The sequence below is a fragment of the Pelophylax lessonae genome (assembly GCF_965119305.1).
Source record: "Pelophylax lessonae genome assembly, chromosome: 4".
NCBI lineage: Eukaryota > Metazoa > Chordata > Amphibia > Anura > Ranidae > Pelophylax > Pelophylax lessonae.
The window spans coordinates 460853510-460870871 of record NC_138771.1 but is presented as its reverse complement, the minus strand read 5'-3'; the positions used below and the strand labels follow the sequence as shown (position 1 = coordinate 460870871).

General features: G+C 41.0%; 1 protein-coding gene across 6 annotated transcripts in view; it reads right to left on the bottom strand.

Moving 5' to 3' along the window:
• The window catches only part of GRIA1 (glutamate ionotropic receptor AMPA type subunit 1), a 455708-nt gene that overhangs the window by 162741 nt on the left and 275605 nt on the right, over positions 1-17362 (bottom strand). For 4 of the 6 annotated variants that reach the window (XM_082253270.1, XM_082253272.1, XM_082253269.1 and 1 more), the window contains exons 4-6: positions 7226-7410; positions 3481-3534; positions 1830-1991 (exon numbers count right to left, since the gene is read on the bottom strand). In XM_082253270.1, coding sequence (XP_082109396.1) covers positions 1830-1991; positions 3481-3534; positions 7226-7410 — 401 coding nt within the window. Of the gene's footprint in view, positions 1-1829; positions 1992-3480; positions 3535-7222; positions 7411-17362 lie in introns of all 6 variants that reach the window. The other 2 variants (XM_082253268.1, XM_082253267.1) reach the window with 1 other exon arrangement.

Sequence of the window (17362 nt, the reverse complement as noted above, 5' to 3'; positions counted from 1 at the left end):
ATCTTAGAAACAATTTAAATTCAGATCGCTCAAAAACGTATCAACCAGTTTGAATTCTATGTAAAGAATAGCTGGTTGTTAAGGAGCGGGTCGGGAAGCTAGCCCCTACGTCTTTAACCGGTTGCCGACCGCCGCACAACTATATACTGCGGCGGTCAGCCCCGGCCAGGCAGAGTGACGTATCGGTACGTCACTCGCCTGTCACTGACTTGCGAGCCTATCGCGGGCGGGCGCGCGCCCGCCGAGGCGCGCGCCCGCCGCGGCTCGTTCACAGACAAGTCAGTGCGTGTGACCGGCGGACTCGATGTCCGCCAGTCACACTGCGATCGCTCCTGTGAAGGGAGAAAGACAGAGCAGCTTGTGTAAACAAGCTGCCTGTCAGTTCTCCCTGTGTAAAAGTGAAGATCTGACCGTTCTACTATGTAGAACGGTTGATCTTTGCTTTTACACCAATAGGAATGTCCCTACACAGTTAGAATCACGCCCCTAGGACACACTTAACCCCTCCCTGTCCAATAAAGTTAACCCCTTCCCTGCCAGTGTCATTTTTGCAGTAACAGTGCATATGTATAGCACTGATTACTGCAGTAATGTCACTGGTACCCCCAAAAGTGTCAAAAATGTCAGTCAAGGGTCCGATCTGTCCGCCGCAATGTCGCAGTACCGAAAAAAAAATCGCAGATCGCCGCCATTACGCGTTAAAATAAAAAACACCAAAAATGACAAAAATCTTTCCCTTTGTTAGTAAACGCGATAACTTTTGCGCAAACCAATCAAAATACGCTTTTTGCAATTTTTTTTACCAAACATAGGTAGCATAAAACAAATTGGCCGAAAAATGTTAAAAAATTTAGATTTTTACTTTTTTTTTGGGGGAATTTCATATAAAAAAATGTGAAAAATATTGTTATTTTTGCAAAATTTACGCTCTTTTTTTGTTTATAGCGCGTGATCAAAAAATCGCACAGGTGATCAAATACCACCAAAAGAAAGCTCTGTTTGTGGGAAAAAAAGGACGTCAAATTCGTTTAGGTACAGCGTCGCACGACCGCGCAATTGTCCGTTAAAGTCACGCAGTAAAAAATCGCAAAAAAACCCCTGGTCCTTTAGCAGCCAAATCCTCCGGGGCTTAAGTGGTTAACAACAATTGACTTATCATCTGCCAGCAGGCTTCCCCGCTGAGAGCTGAAATGTAAACAAAAGAATGCCGGCAACAGAAAAAAAAACAGCATCTCCCCCCCCCCCCCCCATTCCCTACCAGGCCCTTTGGGTCTGGTAAGGATTTTAAGGGGAACACTATGCCAATTTTTTTTTTTTAAAAGGACCAGGTATGGATTGGGGGGGGGGGGGTCACACTGTTTTTTTTTTTTCTGAATTTTTGTGTACATTTAAGCTCTCAGCGGGGAAGCCTGCTGACAGCTAATGAGACATTGGTTGTTAAGGTCGGGGCAGCCCACTCCTTAGCAACCAGCAATTCTTCACACAGAATTCAAATTGATCGATCATTTTTCAACCGATCTGAATTTGAATCGTTCCGAAAATTTGGAATTAGTTAGAAAATTATTTAACAAAATGATACGAAACTAAACTCATTCTGAAACAAATCAACTAAACAAAATTAGTAACATAAGGAATCTATCAGAAACAAAATACATTTTGCACATGTCTACTTATAATATATCTCTACAAGTATACAATAGAGGCTGTTATTTTCAGTGTACATGAAAATATAACTTATCAGTTTAAAATTCCATTCAGTCAGTTCACAAAATTGCTATTGGTATGTCCCTGTAAAAACGTGGGACAGCTTTGTAATCTTAAAGGTTTACCTTTGGTTTCTTCCAGTCTACACGAGGTTGTTCCCGACCATCATGGCTTTTCCATTGCTGCAATATCTGTGATACCCTGGAGTCCGTGTAGTTAACCAGCTGAAATCCTGTAACATTGGCTCCTGCTTCTTGAAATTTCTGCAGTTCAATGTCCAAGAAACCCTAAAATGTCCAAAGAAGATATTTTTTATCTATTCATAAAAATACCTTGGGTCTATAACGTAACACCCTGGATATCTAACAGCAGGACAGAGTCACTTGTAATGAAAAAGATCTGTAGGTTTCCTTTTCTAAGCTAAGCTATTTCTGAACTAACATGCCTAGATGTACTGCTGATCCAGTGTAAAATATGCCTGTGATTAACTGCACGGAACTCAAATTGAAGCCTAACTACAGCCAACCTTTTTTTAGTTTTTAATAGAGTAAAGCTGGAAATAGAAAGTTGTTTGTTTGTTTTTTTCATTCAGCCAGGAGGCTGAACAAAAGAAAGCTTACAGATCCCTCCATCCACACAAACAAGGTGCATGGAGTAATTCTCCTGGCAGGACATTGTATTCTGACAGCAGGACCCATTGCTGTCAGAATACACTGGTCAGCAGCTGCATCAAGAAAAAATTTCCAACGAGTCCCTTCAACAGCAGTCACTCAAACAGCACACTGATCGGTTTACAGCCAGCTTTTCTATTAGATGTTTGATTTATGTCTGTAGCTCAATTGGGGAGATTTTCCCTCACTTCCTGTCTCTGTGACAACAGGACAAAAAGTAGGGGAATTAGTTGACTCTTTCAGGCTACATACATAAGAAATCCTAGAGGAAGAGTGAGAGCCCTTTATAAATGCCACAGCAAATCCCCAGGTATGGGAATTCAAACACAGGGATCTCTAAACTGCAGCCCCCCCCCCCCCCCCCCAAATACAGATATAAAAAACATTCATTTAAATCTCTAGCAGCTAGAAAATAGAAATAGAATAATAGAAAATATACAGTAAATATTAGTAATAGTGGAACATGAGAAATGCTAGTGTTTGAATGACGGTGTGAAGGTGGTTATTGTGCATTATAATATGGTGGTTTTAGCAATTTATATAAAATGTAAGTTTAGGTTTCTATAAGGAGAAACTCCCCTTTAAATGATTTAGCTATTGACTCAATGAAATAATACCTATGTAAAGAGATGCCAGGTTCATTTCTTTCTTTATGGCAATTAAACTTTCATAGTACTATAGCCAATGAATACAAAGAGCTTCAATCTATTTTATCGTGCACCTTTATGTATTGTGTTAGGCTTTCTAGAACTGACCTCTTCACATAACATATTATATGACAATAAATGGACCCCAGAAATGCAATTACGGGCTTCACAAAAAAGTCCATGAACTTCAAACACTTATTGTGGGCTGAAAATTCAGTTCACAATTTATAATATTTTTGTGTTCTTTAACAAAAGCGGCAATTATTCAGTAGCTGCCAATGCGTAGAGAACTCTGCGGCATAGCATTGTCTGCTGGTTCCTGTGACAACGCATGCTAGGTAATGCAATCACAGCACTCCAATCAACAATGGCTCTATTTGTACCATGAGCAAGTACAGAATGCTCCAACTGTGCATCACGCCCCTGCAAATTCCTTTCAACCCTGATACTTCACTTACCAGGTTGGCAAGAATATAGTGATATCCAACAATGTTCTTTTCTAGCTTGACAATCTATAAGGCCAGAAATAAAAAAGGGTTAACATGTATGAAAGCTTTATGGGACAATTGTTATGGCTAAGTCTGTTCATTTAGCTAACATAAAAGCAGGCAAATAGGAAACTATACTACACCAGGACAAAGTTCCCTGGAACTCGAGGTGAAGATGCCAAAGTGCGCACCCTCCCAAGCTGAGATGGATTGTGTTTACACATTCACATGTAGAGTAGCTGAGCTTTTCATAAAATCTCTTAACCAATTCACACTTAAATGGGAAGTATGACTGCTACCTGGCACATCCAGTCCTGGACTGGACTCTTTAACAAAGTTGTAGTAAATTCTTGGCAGACGCCTCATTGTATGTGATACTGCACCACCTCTGGAAGTTGAGCATTGGAGATGTCTAAAGGGCTTCTCCACCGAAGGTGCTATGACTAAAGCTTTGTAACTGAAACATGTAAGCCCTTTTTTGGACTGGATTCCCACCATGTAAGCTAATAAAGTATTGACTTTGGAGTAATCACAATGCTGCTGGATTTTCTTCTGTTGGATTTACATTCCTAGGGTTAACAGATACCCCTGCCTGTGCATCCTCCTATTCTATCAGTGCGAAGAGGTTTGAGCGCAGCTGTTTGTTTTTTTGTTCCGCTCTTCCACCATAAAGTAAACATGTTTTTTTTTGTAAATGCCAACAGCATTATCCATAAATTAACTTACCAGATGTGGAGCAATTCTTCTTCAAAGTTCACAGCAGAAGCAATGAAGTCATCTATTTCTCAAAAGCTCGGCTTCCCTTGTTACCCCCACCCAGCAGTGACTCATCAGCCTTTCAGCCTTCTGTCTTCAACGCTGAGCAGATTTTCAGGGAGGGGACTAGGGTGAGTTGAGCTGTCTGGAGGAATTCAGTGCTTCTGCTGGTAATTTGAGGTTGAATCACCTCACAGTGTTCGCAGCTAGGTCAGTCAAAAGTTGTTTAAAAGTTTGTTTACAGCTTGTTAATACTTTACAACATCCATAGCTTCATCAATGTCATTTCACCCAGTTATATACTTTTAAATACCGTATTTTCTGGCGTATAAGACGACTGGGCGTATAAGACGACCCCTTTTCCAGGTAAAATATAGAGTTTGGGATATACTAACCCTCTTCCAACGCACACCAAATACAAATTAAAAAAGCATCACATTTGATTTCAATATGGTCAATATTTCAATATTTGATTTCAAACTATGACCCAATAGTTAGAGGATAATATAACTGGCAAGTTTTAACTCAGGAAACAAAATAAAAAATGGCCCCTGATCTCAGTGACAGTGTTTTGTAATTTTTGAATGCATGTTTGAATTCAGCATCCTGTCTGTAACGCAAAGATATTTTTGCTTTCTGTACACAACCAGCCCTTCCACATTTGTATAGTGTGATCCAGCACCTAGATGCTATCTATGATTAAAAATACCATATGCCCGGGGTATGGAAAAAAGAGAGAGTGGCGATGTGACCAGAAAAACATGCCTCTTTCACCTGTCTAGCCATTGTATCCTGTTACCGTACCTTCTTCTCTGCCTCTCAGATCTCGCACATGCGCGCCTGCACCGCTTTACTGCAGTCCTCAGGAGCGAGACGCAGAGAAGGAGGTACGGTAATAGGATACAAGGGCGGGCCAGACGGGTGAAAGAGGCATACCATAGTCTCTGAGACAGGGAGGGCTTGGAAGCAGGGAGAGCCAATCCAAGCAGGCATACTGTGGCCCTTTTTGAGTCCCCCCCCCCCTACCGCATAGTCCAGTCGGCTCCGAAGTTTCAGCATCCGCCCTATAAGACGATACCCGGCGTATAAGACGACCCACGACTTTTGAGAAGATTTTCCTGGGTTAAAAAGTCGTCTTATACGCCGGAAAATACGGTAAATAAAAATAAACATTTATTTTTACATAGAGCTACAATAAGTATTTGACTCTGCCTTGATATTAGCTTCCTCTGATCCACTGCACAGGACTCATGTTGAGAGGAGTAGGGTCAACCCTTTTCACCAATCGGTCTTCCCAGCATTGCACAGTGTTGTCAGTCTTCCTTCCTAAACATATGTTTTGGGAGGGGAATTCAAAGACTCATCAGGGTGCTGCTGGCTTGCTGCTCTTCATTGTCACTGACAATGCTGACTGGCAGGGGTGTCAACACTGCAAGAGTGGCTACAAAGAATTAAAATTCCTTTGCAGGTAAGACACATCACAAATACTGTATGTATTTAACGTATACATTAAACTGTTTACCTAGAATTCAGCTTGAAAACATATATGAAGTCATTGGATGACTAACCTGTGATTGGTACCTCTCCTTGTGTGTACGCACTCATCAGTGCCTGGCCGGGACCAGTCGGGGCCACATTCATGTGAAAGTCAACATTAAGGTGGAAGCTTAGAGATGAGCTGTAAACTGTGTGCAGTAGTGTGATGTACGGAACCTCTCTGTAAAACATACTGTCCCATGTACTACAAACCCCTGCTCAATGAAGGTTGCATTTAGGAGGAACAACGCTGAACCCGTGCCCTCTCCACCTGTCCGACTTAACCCTGCCACCTCATTTCCCACACGTGGACCTCATGCGTGCACAAAAAATAACTCTTCTACTCTCCTGTCCCATGTGGCTGGAAACACGGGGTCTTTATCCCACAAGTTAGGTCCCAGTAACTTTTAAGAGAACTGACTGCTAGGGAGGGAGGCAGTATGCTGCTACTGGAGGAGCTGTCACCCATGGCTGGTACTGTTCCTCGCTGTCTGGCTGCTGTTTACTCTCACCCATTAATGGTTACTTGTAGCAACTACTCTAAGTAGTTGAATGAACTAAGCAAAGTTTAATTAACACGAGTCCAGGAATGGTAGATTTCTAGTCCAGGGAGAATCCCAGCAGGGAGCCCAAGGAGGAGGCCATCAGCTGGACTATATGATGCCACAGTCCTTCTTCTGAAATCCCATGTGCAATGGAGAGAGGGCTCTGAACCCTCCCCTCGTATTTATGTGGCTTACAATGGAGGCAGAACCCAGAAAGCTCAGGAAAGAGTCCGGACACAGTCAACCCTTTCCCATCCTGGGCAGCCCAAACTAACTATATGCATAAATAAAAATGCAGTACTGACAGGGCTGAAATATTCACAGGCACCCTATTAGCGATTGCTTACAAACCCACCCCTCATCCTCTGCCTTTGCCCATAACTGAATTGTCAGGTTTAAGCAGCCTTTTTTTTAATATCGTCAGCAGCTAAACGCTGAAAATGATTAGCTAAATGTTTGGTGGATTACACAAGCATTTCTGTAAATATGAAGGTTTTATTTTTTCCAACTGCCAGGTCCGGTAATTTATATTTTGTATTAGAGGCCTAGACATGTATCCGTGGACCAGAACCACCTGGGAAGCCTTTACTGTGATCTAAGGAAAAACCCTCTTTTGAACTTGACCTACTTAGAAATATCCTGGCTTCCTTTCATTCTGCTCAGCTGGAATTACACCCACATACCTTTTTTTTTTTTTTTTAAACCATACAAAATTCAGTTTACTTTATGACAGTCCCTGTATTAACAAATTAAAGGTACAAAAAGATATATCAACCATATAGCCTGGTATTGTCCTTTGAACACAATATTAGCAAACATTGACTAAATACCATATGAAAATGATATAGAGCTGGTTTTGAGGATAATGGTAACACTACCTGGGTGAGTATGGCATTCAGTCTTTCGGACTCACAGTCTATCACGACCTGGCGATCTTTACTCTTGTCTAGATCCTGAAAAAGCAGACGGTATTCTTCCTCTGTAGTGGTAAGAATGTTGACAGCTGTAACTTGCCAGTTTTTCTCTGCCGCCGTGTCCAGCACCTTCTGGAGGACAGACAAACCTGATAACAAAGAAAAATTAGGCTAATCAGTGTCCCCCAATCGTAGAACATTTAAAGATGAATTCCAGGCAGGTAGAAATATATACAAATTAATACAGCTCTGTATTTTTTAATAAATTATAAAACACATTTTTTTAAGCTGATTACTCTAAGTACCAAAAGTTGACTTGATATTAACCTCTAGCAATTCTCTATATAGCAGACTGGGAAAGGAGGGGCAGAACTGGGGGCCATATAGATATGCTGCCAGCATGCTGACAAGGAACATGCTGATAAAGGAGAGAGCAAAGTGAGCACTTGAGTGACCTAATCAGTCTGTTGATGCTCCTTCAACATCTACCGTAGTCAGTATTCTAAAGCCAGTGAGGTACATAGGACCAAGGATTGCTTTCCTAGGGTTCACAAGGCTCTTCTTTTATCCAAAGGTCCTTGAGGCCCCTGCATTTATCAACATGTCATCATTTTACGCTCATATTTTTCAAGAAGACATGGTTTTGGTGGAAATTATTAAAGTGCATATAAAGGCTGTTAATTATGTGATAAAATGAGGCACTAAGATCTTGAGGAATGTGGACTTTACTTCAGCTTTACTTGCATAGTAGAACAGCATACATGTGTGAGAACAGCATTAGAGGAAAGAGCAGAGGGAAAAAAATACTTCCTTCCTGTGCAGAATATACAAGCATATATAAATATGCAGATGCTAATGTATCACTACAGTATTCTCTATAATTCAGAGTATATAGTACATAGTGTTGCACCAACAATTTTCACAGAGATAGAAAGTGAAGGTAATCATACATGTTACAGTTGTCGTGGGAACAAGAGGTGGAAGTCTTGGAACGAATGTTCTGGTGTCAACTGTCTAAGATGGAAATCCAACTCACTTGTGAGTACACCTCCCAGATTTTTGTAAATATTTCTTCATTGTTATCACATGAAAATATATAATATAATGATAGTTTGCTACAATGTAAAGTAACGAGTGTACAGCTTGTATAACAGTGTAAATTTGCTGTCCCCTCAAAATAACTCAACACACAGCCATTAATGTCTAAACTGCTGGCAGCAAAAGTGAGTACACCACTAAGTGAAAACATCCAAATTGGGCACAAAGTGTCAATATTTTGTGTGGCCACCATTTTTTTTCCAGCACTACCTTAACCCTCTTGGGCATGGAATTCACCAGAGCTTTACAGGTTGCCAATGGAGTCCTCTTCCACTGATGACATAACGGAGCTGGTGGATGTTAGAGACCTTGCATTTCTCAACCTTCCATTTGAGGATGCCCCACAGATGCTCAGTAGGGTTTAGGTCTGGAGGCATGCTTGGCCAGTCCATCACCTTTACCCTCAGCTTCTTAAGCAAGGCAGTGGTCATCTTGGAGGTGTGTTCGTGGTCGTTATCATGTTGAAATACTGCCCTGCGGCCCAGTCTCCGAAGGGAGGAGATCATGCTCTGCTTCAGTATGTCACAATATATGTTGACATTCATGGTTCCCTCAATGAACTGTAGCTCCCCAGTGCCGGCAGCACTCATGCAGCCCTAGACCAGGACACTCCCACCACCATGCTTGACTGTAGCATTCTTTGTACTCCTCACCTGGCAGACGCTTGACACCATCTGAACCAAATAAGTTTATCTTGGTCTCATCAGACCACAGGCCATGGTTCCAGTAATCTAAGTACTTAGTCTGCTTGTCTTCAGCAAACTGTTTGCGTGCTTTCTTCTGCATCGTCTTTAGAAGAGGCTTCCTTCTGGGATGACAGCCATGCAGACCAATTTGATACAGTGTGCGGCATATGGTCTGAGCACTGACAGGCTGACCTCCCACCCCTTCAACCTCTGCAGCAATGCTGGCAGCACTCATATGCCTATTTCCAAAAGACAACCTCTGGATATGACGCTGAGCAGGTGCACTTAACTTCTTTAGCCAATCATGGTGAGGCCTGTTATGAGTGGAACCTGTCCTATTAAACTGCTGTATGGTCTTGACCACCATGCTGCAGCTCAGTTTCATTGTCTTTACAATCTTCTTTTAGCCTAGGCCATCTTTATGTGGAGCAAAAATTATTTTTTTTCAGATCCTCAGGGAGTTCTATAACATGAGGTGCCATGTTGAACTTCCAGTGACCAGTTTGAGAGAGTGAGAGGGATAACACCAAATTTAACACACCTACTCTCCATTCACACCTGAGACCGTGTAACACTAAGGAGTCACATGACACCGGGGAGGGAAAATGACTACTTTGGGCCCAATTTGGACATTTTTACTTAGGGGTGTATTCACTTTGGTTGCCCGTGGTTTAGACATTAATGGCTGTGGGTTGAGTTATTTTGAGGGGGCAGCAAATTTACACTGTTATACAAGCTGTACACTCACTGCTTTACATTGTAGCAAAGTGCAATTTCTTCAGTGTTGTCACATGAAAAGTTTTTTTTTTTTCCAAACAAGTTTATTTCAATTAGCAAAATTGAGAATACAAGGTTTGGCAACATTTCCAAAATAACAACATATAGGTACTTGAAAAGTTATAATAAAACATTTACAAAAATGTGAGGGGTGTATTCACTTTTGTGAGATACTGTATGTATATATATATATATATATATATATATATATATATATATATATTGCAGGATTATTAGGCTTTCCTAAAGAGATGCATTCTCAAGGATCTCCTGACTGTGGACATGGACAGAGTAACAGATAGCCGGTTGGATTGGGGGTAAGGAGTTCCAGAGGATGGAAGAGGCTTTGGGGAAGTCCTAGGGATGACAATAGAAAGAGACAGCAGGTGGTCTTGGGAGGCACTGGTTTGGGTGATATTTTGAGATAAAGCTGGTAATGTAGCTTGGGGAAACGTTGGAGGTCTCTGTGGTAAATAAATCCAGAGGTTTTTGTCCCTTCTAGTTTCTGATCGGTGCAGCCAGGTAAACAGCCGATCAAAGAGATCACAGGGACCTAAGAGACCTCTGATCTCTCCATAAGGAGTACTTGTCACTGTCCAAAGCAATCACAAGGAGGGAGTGTTGTTCTTTCCTTGTAATAGCAATAAACTATGATAAATAATAATAACTGAAATAAAAGAGTAAACAAATAAATAATAAAAAAAAGTTTAAAGAACCCCTGCCCCGCACATATATGTAAATGGTGATTGCCCCACACATGTTAGGTATCGCTGCGAATGTTAGAGTGAGAGCAGTTATTCTAGGCCAGAGCTCATGCCTACCCTAAACTGGTTTTCTGTAAAGGCTTTTACAGCATTGCCAATGAATAAGTTTAGGTACCATAGTTTAGCACCATGTCACAGGCATGACAATTTCTTTTTCTTTCAATACATTTTTATTGAAACATTTTAAGGAATACAGTGTGTAACTGTGATCAGATTTACAGATAAATAACTTGCAACTCAGTAGCAGTTGAGGTATGACAATTTTAAATATTGACACGTTTGGTATCTATTTACTCAGTGCAACATCATCTTTTATATTTTACCAATAGATTATGTATTATTTTGTGTTTGTGTGCATTAAAATTCATTTAGGTTTACTTTTTCCTGAGAATTTGCTTTAATAAACAGCTATACAAATTTTGTGTGACATAAAAAATTACAAGAGCCATCATTTTATTTTCCAGGGTCTTTGCTTTCAAAAAATATGTAATATTTGGGGTTCTAAGTATTTTTATAGCAAAAAAAATGCAGATTTTACCTTTTGTAAGTGAGAAATGTTAAAATTGTTCCTGATGGCAAGTGGTTCAATTACCAACATTCAATTACAAAGATTTTAGTATTTTTATTCCACTTATTATTTGTTTACGTTAAATAAGTATTCCTACTGGGATCAATCAAATACCACTCCTGCCACAACAAAACATCCTCTTGACCAGTTCTTGTATTTATGTCTATTTTTACTGAAAAGGGGAAGAAAAACACTATAGCACTTCAACAGATTCTTACAATTTCCAAGCAGCTCTGTAAATCATGCAAAATCAGCACTGAACACCTCTATGGTTAAATTGGCAAACTGAGCTGCAGGAAGTTTGAACTCATGATCAGCCAATTTTACATAGGATTTGAAAACTTTTCTTGGAGAATATGGCTTTATAATAGATGCCCCTATCTTTTTCTTTTTTTTTTTTTTATACGATGTCAGCATTGCCCATTACACTATTGCATTGTGGTAAAGTGCATGTTATCACAATGTTCCTTTGGTCCTATTCATATTAAACGCTTGCAAGTCTATTTCCTGTTTTAACACATGGGCATTTTGCTTGTGTTTATGGGTTCATCCTTCACCTCCCTGTTCTAATCATATCAATATTCGGGCTACCATCCCACACCTTTAAAAGCTTCTCATTAGCAGCATACAATTATACAACCAAAAGCCCTGCTGCCCCTTCCTTCGGCTTTCACTTCAATTGCAATTTCTTTGCTGGTTTGCCTTCCCTTACTGGGAGTTAACATACTCCTGCACTCTCTCTGTAACTGTCAAGGTCTAGGCAAAAATTTTATATTTTATGTGCTGCCAGATCTACAGTTCTGCTGAGCCTCTTCAGTGGGGAGGAGACTGTAGACTGATCACGCAAAGTTCAGGCTTTTGGTACACATGTAGCAGAACTTATGGCCCTACTCAGGGCTTTTTTTCTCAGAAAATAGGTGCAGGAACTCAACCACGACCACACTGTAGGTGGCTCCGACTCTCTCACTTGCAGAGAAATTATCCAGTGAGGGTGTCAGCATCTGCACGGTACCTGCATCCCCCTTGTCCCCATCCTGCACTCAGTAAGAGCCGCTCAGAAGATTGTATCAGTGGAAGCCATTGAGAGACAAGCTGTCACTTGTAAACCCAGAAGCCGGACTTCTGTGTTTACAAGTGATAGTGGTAAGTAGGGAGCAGAGGGCCTTAGCCAGAGGTGGTGGAACTCAGTTCCACCCAGTTCCAGCTGAATAAAAGCCCTGGCCCTACCTGCTTACGTTTTCACCATGGCTAGCCCATCCCTCTGAAGCAGAGACCTCCACAATCCTTTAATAAACAATATGAAATAATGTAAAAATTAGCACAAGAACATTCAGCTACAGTCCAGAATTGAATTACAGAAATAAATCAGATATGCGTCAAATGGAAGATCTCACTTTGTCATTACAAGATGAAAGAGATAAAACATTCTGCAACACATGGCTTTTATGGTTCAGTTCCCACATTACAGCTACATACTGTATAGTTCTCTTTCATAATACATTGTTCTAAACGACCCATTTGTCATTTTTACAATATAGTCATTATTACAATGACCAACTATTCTTCCTCAAATACTAAGACCCTCTGGCATTCCCTTGTCATTATTCGGTGATGTGTGCTCTTGGGGGTGCTCCCCTTTCAGTGGCAAGCAATCTTTTCATCTTATCTCAGCCTCCTGCTCTCTAGTTCCTTTCCTTACTTATTCTCTTTCTACTCTTTGTTCTTTTCCATACCTGTCTCCTTTATCAGAACATCTCAGAGATAACCAATCCCTGCCTAAAGGGGAGTTTAATGTGATGCTCTATTTGTTGTCTTTCAATATCATGTATGAATTTCTTGGCTCTTGTTCTGTCTTAATCAATGGAATTTAAACTGGACATGATTAACTACTCCTCTAGTTTGAATGAATAATGTATGATATGTACATTGTGCTTCTGTTGTAGCTACTTCTGTTTCTGTGTCATACGTGGAACACACACACACACACACACACACACATATATATATATATATATATATATATATATATATATATATATATATATATACACACACACACAGTGCATCCAGAAAGTATTCACGGCACTTCACTTTTTCCACATTTTCCTATGTTACAGCCTTATTCCAAAATTGATTAAATTAATTATTTTCCTCATAATTCTACAAACAATACCCCATAATGACAATGTGAAAGAAGTTTGTTTGAATTCTTTGCAAATTTATTAAAAATAAAAAAATGAACAAAGTTACATTACATGAGTACATACTGTACGTATTCATAGCCTTTGCCTTGACATTAAACATTAAGCTCAGGTGCATTCTGTTTCCACTGATCATCCTTAGGATGTTTCTACAACTTAATTGGAGCCTACCTGTGGTAACTTCAGTTGATTGGACATGATTTGGAAAGGCACACACCTGTCTATATAAGGTCCCACAGTAACAGGGTATGTTAGAGCACAAACCAAGCCATTAAGTCCAAGGAATTGTCTGTAGACCTCTTAGAAAGGATTGTATCAAGGCACAGATCTGAGGAAGGGTACAGAAAATGTTTTGCAACAGATCCCAATAGCACAGTGGCCTCCATCATTCGTAAATGGAAGAAGCTTGGAACAACCAGGACTCTCCCAAGAGAAGTCCGTCTGGCCAAACTGAGCGATTAGGAGAGAGGGGCCTTAGACAGGGAGGTGACCAAGAACCTGAAGGTCACTCTGACAGAGCTCCAGCATTTCTCTGTGGAGAGGTGAGAACCTTCCAGAAGAACAACCATCTCTACAGCATTCCGCCAATCAGGACTGTATGGTAGAGTGGCCAGACGGAAGCCACTCCTCAGTAAAAGGCACATGACATCCCACCTGAAGGACTCTCAGATCATGAGAAACAAAATTCTCTGGTCTGCTAAAACAAAGATTGAGCTCTTTGGCCTAAATGGCAAGAATCATGTCCCGTAGCCACTGGTAGCGCTGGTAAAAATGGTAAGCCCAAGAAACAGACGGGAGCCACTCCTCAGTAAAAGGCACATGCCAGCCCACCTGGTGTTTACCAAAAGGCACCTGAAGGACTCTCAGACCATGAGAAACAAAATTCTCTGGTCTGATAAAACAAAGATTGAGCTCTTTGGCCTAAATGGCAAGAATCATGTCTGGAGGATACTAGGCACCGCTCAGCACCTGGCCAATACCATCCCTACAGTGAAGCTTGGTGGTGGCAGCATCATGCTTTGGGGATGTTTTTCAGCAGCTTAAACTGGAAGACTAGTCAGGATTAAGGAAAAAATAAATGCAGCAATGTACAGAAACATCCTTGTTGAAAACCTGCTTCAGAGCACTCTAGACCTCAGGCTGGGGCAAAGGTCCTACTTCCAACAGGACAACAACCCTAAGCACAAAGCCAAGATAACAAAAGATTGGCTATGGGACAACTCTGTGAATGTCCTTGAGTGGCCCAGCCAGCGCCCAGACTTCAACCCAATTGAACATCTCTGGAGAGATCTGAAAATGGCTGTGCACAGACACTCCCCATCCAACCGGATGGAGCTTGAGAGGTCCTGCAAAGAAGAATGGGAGAAACTGCCCAAAAATAGGTGTGCCAAGCTGGTAGCATCATACTCAAAAAGACTTGAGGCTGTAATTGGTGCAAAAGGTGCTTCAACAAAGTATTGAGCAAAGGCTGTGAATACATGTGATTTTTTTTGTTTTTTTATTTTTAATACATTTTCAAAGATTTCAAAACAAACTTCTTACATGCTGTCATTATGGGGTCTTGTTTGTAGAATTTTGAGGAAAATAATGAATTTAATCAATTTTGCAATAAGGCTGTAACATAACACAATGTGGAAAAAGTGAAGTGCTGTGAATACTTTCCGAATGCACTGTATATACTGTATATATTGAGCCAGCTTATACACAAGGACACTCAGATTCTTCTCCATGATAGTACCCCCATTAATAGTATGATCATGCATATTTGTAGCTTCCAGATGTATAATTGCACAGAAACCAGCACTGATCCTTTTTTCCATGCAGCTCAGATTGTATATTTTATCATTTTTAAGAATGTAAAATAAAAATGTCACACAATCATCACTATTGGATAAGCCTATGATCAATAGTTGTAAGTGCTGAACATTTCTTGCACAGTGGGACTGTATTTTGGTGTAAACAATGTGGACAGTTTACAGTATGGTTTCTCCAAAACTGGAATATAGGAACCTTTCCACTGTAGTTTAATCACCTGGTTTCTACTGGCACTCTCATTCCTCCACTCGAGGATTAGCAAATATTGCTCTTTTTTTATTCCTCTGTTTATGATCATTTTAATATTTTTTATTGAATGTCTGATTCAAGAACTGAATTAACATCTTTAAATACAAATATAAACTGAATTTAAATAGTGTACATAATGCATGCTATATTACTTGTTTGTGTTTTGATGATAATAGCTGGAAAGAGAAGGTGTTTTTATTAGTTTTTGCCTTTTTTGTTTTTCTAGCATTCTATATAAACACATCCCTTAGAACTGTTTGCATTGAACAGTACATGAACTATAGAAAGTGATTTTGTCCAGTACTGGCAGTGCAATAATATCCAATATGACTAAGATAATGCAGAAAGTTAGTAAAACGTGGTCACTGATGATGTCAGCCTAAGAGGAAACGTATTGGGGCATGCACAATCGAGTCCTTAATCTTTGATGCTGGCCAACACTAATTGAAATGCGCTTGTATTTTGGCTGTCAATGTAAGTGCAACAACATTTTTTAAAGCAAGTCTTTTTCTTTATATGCCATACCATTATCTCCATGTAGGAGAGAGGTTGTGAGGCATTCCAGAACTGTGATACTCAGAGTCTTGCAGCTGCATAGTGGAGCCCTAGGGTTTTTGACATGCTCACCATTACTGCTTGTATTTAGAGGGTCATGGTTCTCTGGTAAGCTGCTCTGGAGCTCTTTCATGCACATGTGAATTTGTTCAATTGTTTTCTTCTTTGGGAGATGCACTTCTTAACCTTCTTAACCTTATTAGTGGATACATTTGGATCATGTGTAGAGTTGAGCGAACACCTGGATGTCCGAGTTCGGCGGAACTTGAAAAAAAAGTCCAGGTTCGTGACCCGAACTTAACTCGAACTTTACCCCGATCCTGAACCCCATTGAAGTCAATATTGAACCGAAGTTTTGGGCACTAAAATGGCTCTAAAAAAAAACATGGAAAGGGCTGCAAATGGCAGCAAAATCTTCTTAAGAGCATGGCAAGTGCTCTGCAAACAAATGTGGATAGGGAATAACTTAAAATAACATAAAAAACATAAAAATAAAAAATAATTATCTTGATCTAGGAGGACGAGGCCCATATGGAGTAGGGGGTTGAGGTGGCGGTGTATGTGGCGGTGTAGGTGGAAGCGGCGGCGGTGGAGGAGGACGAGGAAGCCAACACTGGTTTTGGTTTTTAATTTTATTTTTTTTTAAATTAGGGTACACCCCAAAAGAGTAAGAAAGATCAAATACAACAATGGCTGGGTAAGGCCGGTATACATGTCAATTCTGCACAAGGTACAGACAAGTCCTGTGGAATCCATGCCTGGTTCATTTTAATGATAGTGAGCTTGTCCACATTGGCTCTGGACAGGTGGCTTTGCTTGTTTGTGATAACGCCCCCAGCCGTGCTAAATACACGTTTAGGTAATCCACTGGCTGCAGGGAAGGCCAGCACCTCCAAGGAGTAAAGGAAAGCTCAGGCCCTGTGCCCAACTTGGAGACCCAGAAGTTGAAGGGGGCAGACCCGTCATTCAGTACGTCCAGGCGTGTGCATACATACTGCTCCACCATGTTAGTGAAATGCTGCCACCTGCTAAGACGTTCCATATCAGCTGGTGGGGCTGCTGCTTGTTGTGGTGTGCTGACAAAGCTTTTCCACATTTCAGCCATGCTAACCCTGCCTTTCGAGGTGCTGGCGGTGCCCTGGCTGCGTTTGGGCCCCCTTCCTCCTCCTCTGCCTTGGCCTTGTGCTTCCACTGTGCCCCTGCTGTCAGATGGGAATGCCACCAGCAGCACATCTACCAGCGTGCGCTTGTACTAGCGCATCTTCCGATCACGCTCCAGTGAGGGGATTAAGGACAGTACGTTGTCCTTGTAACGGGGATCTAGCAGCTTGGCCACCCAGTAATCAGCACAAGCTACAATGTGGATAACTCGTTGCGGAGACACTGCA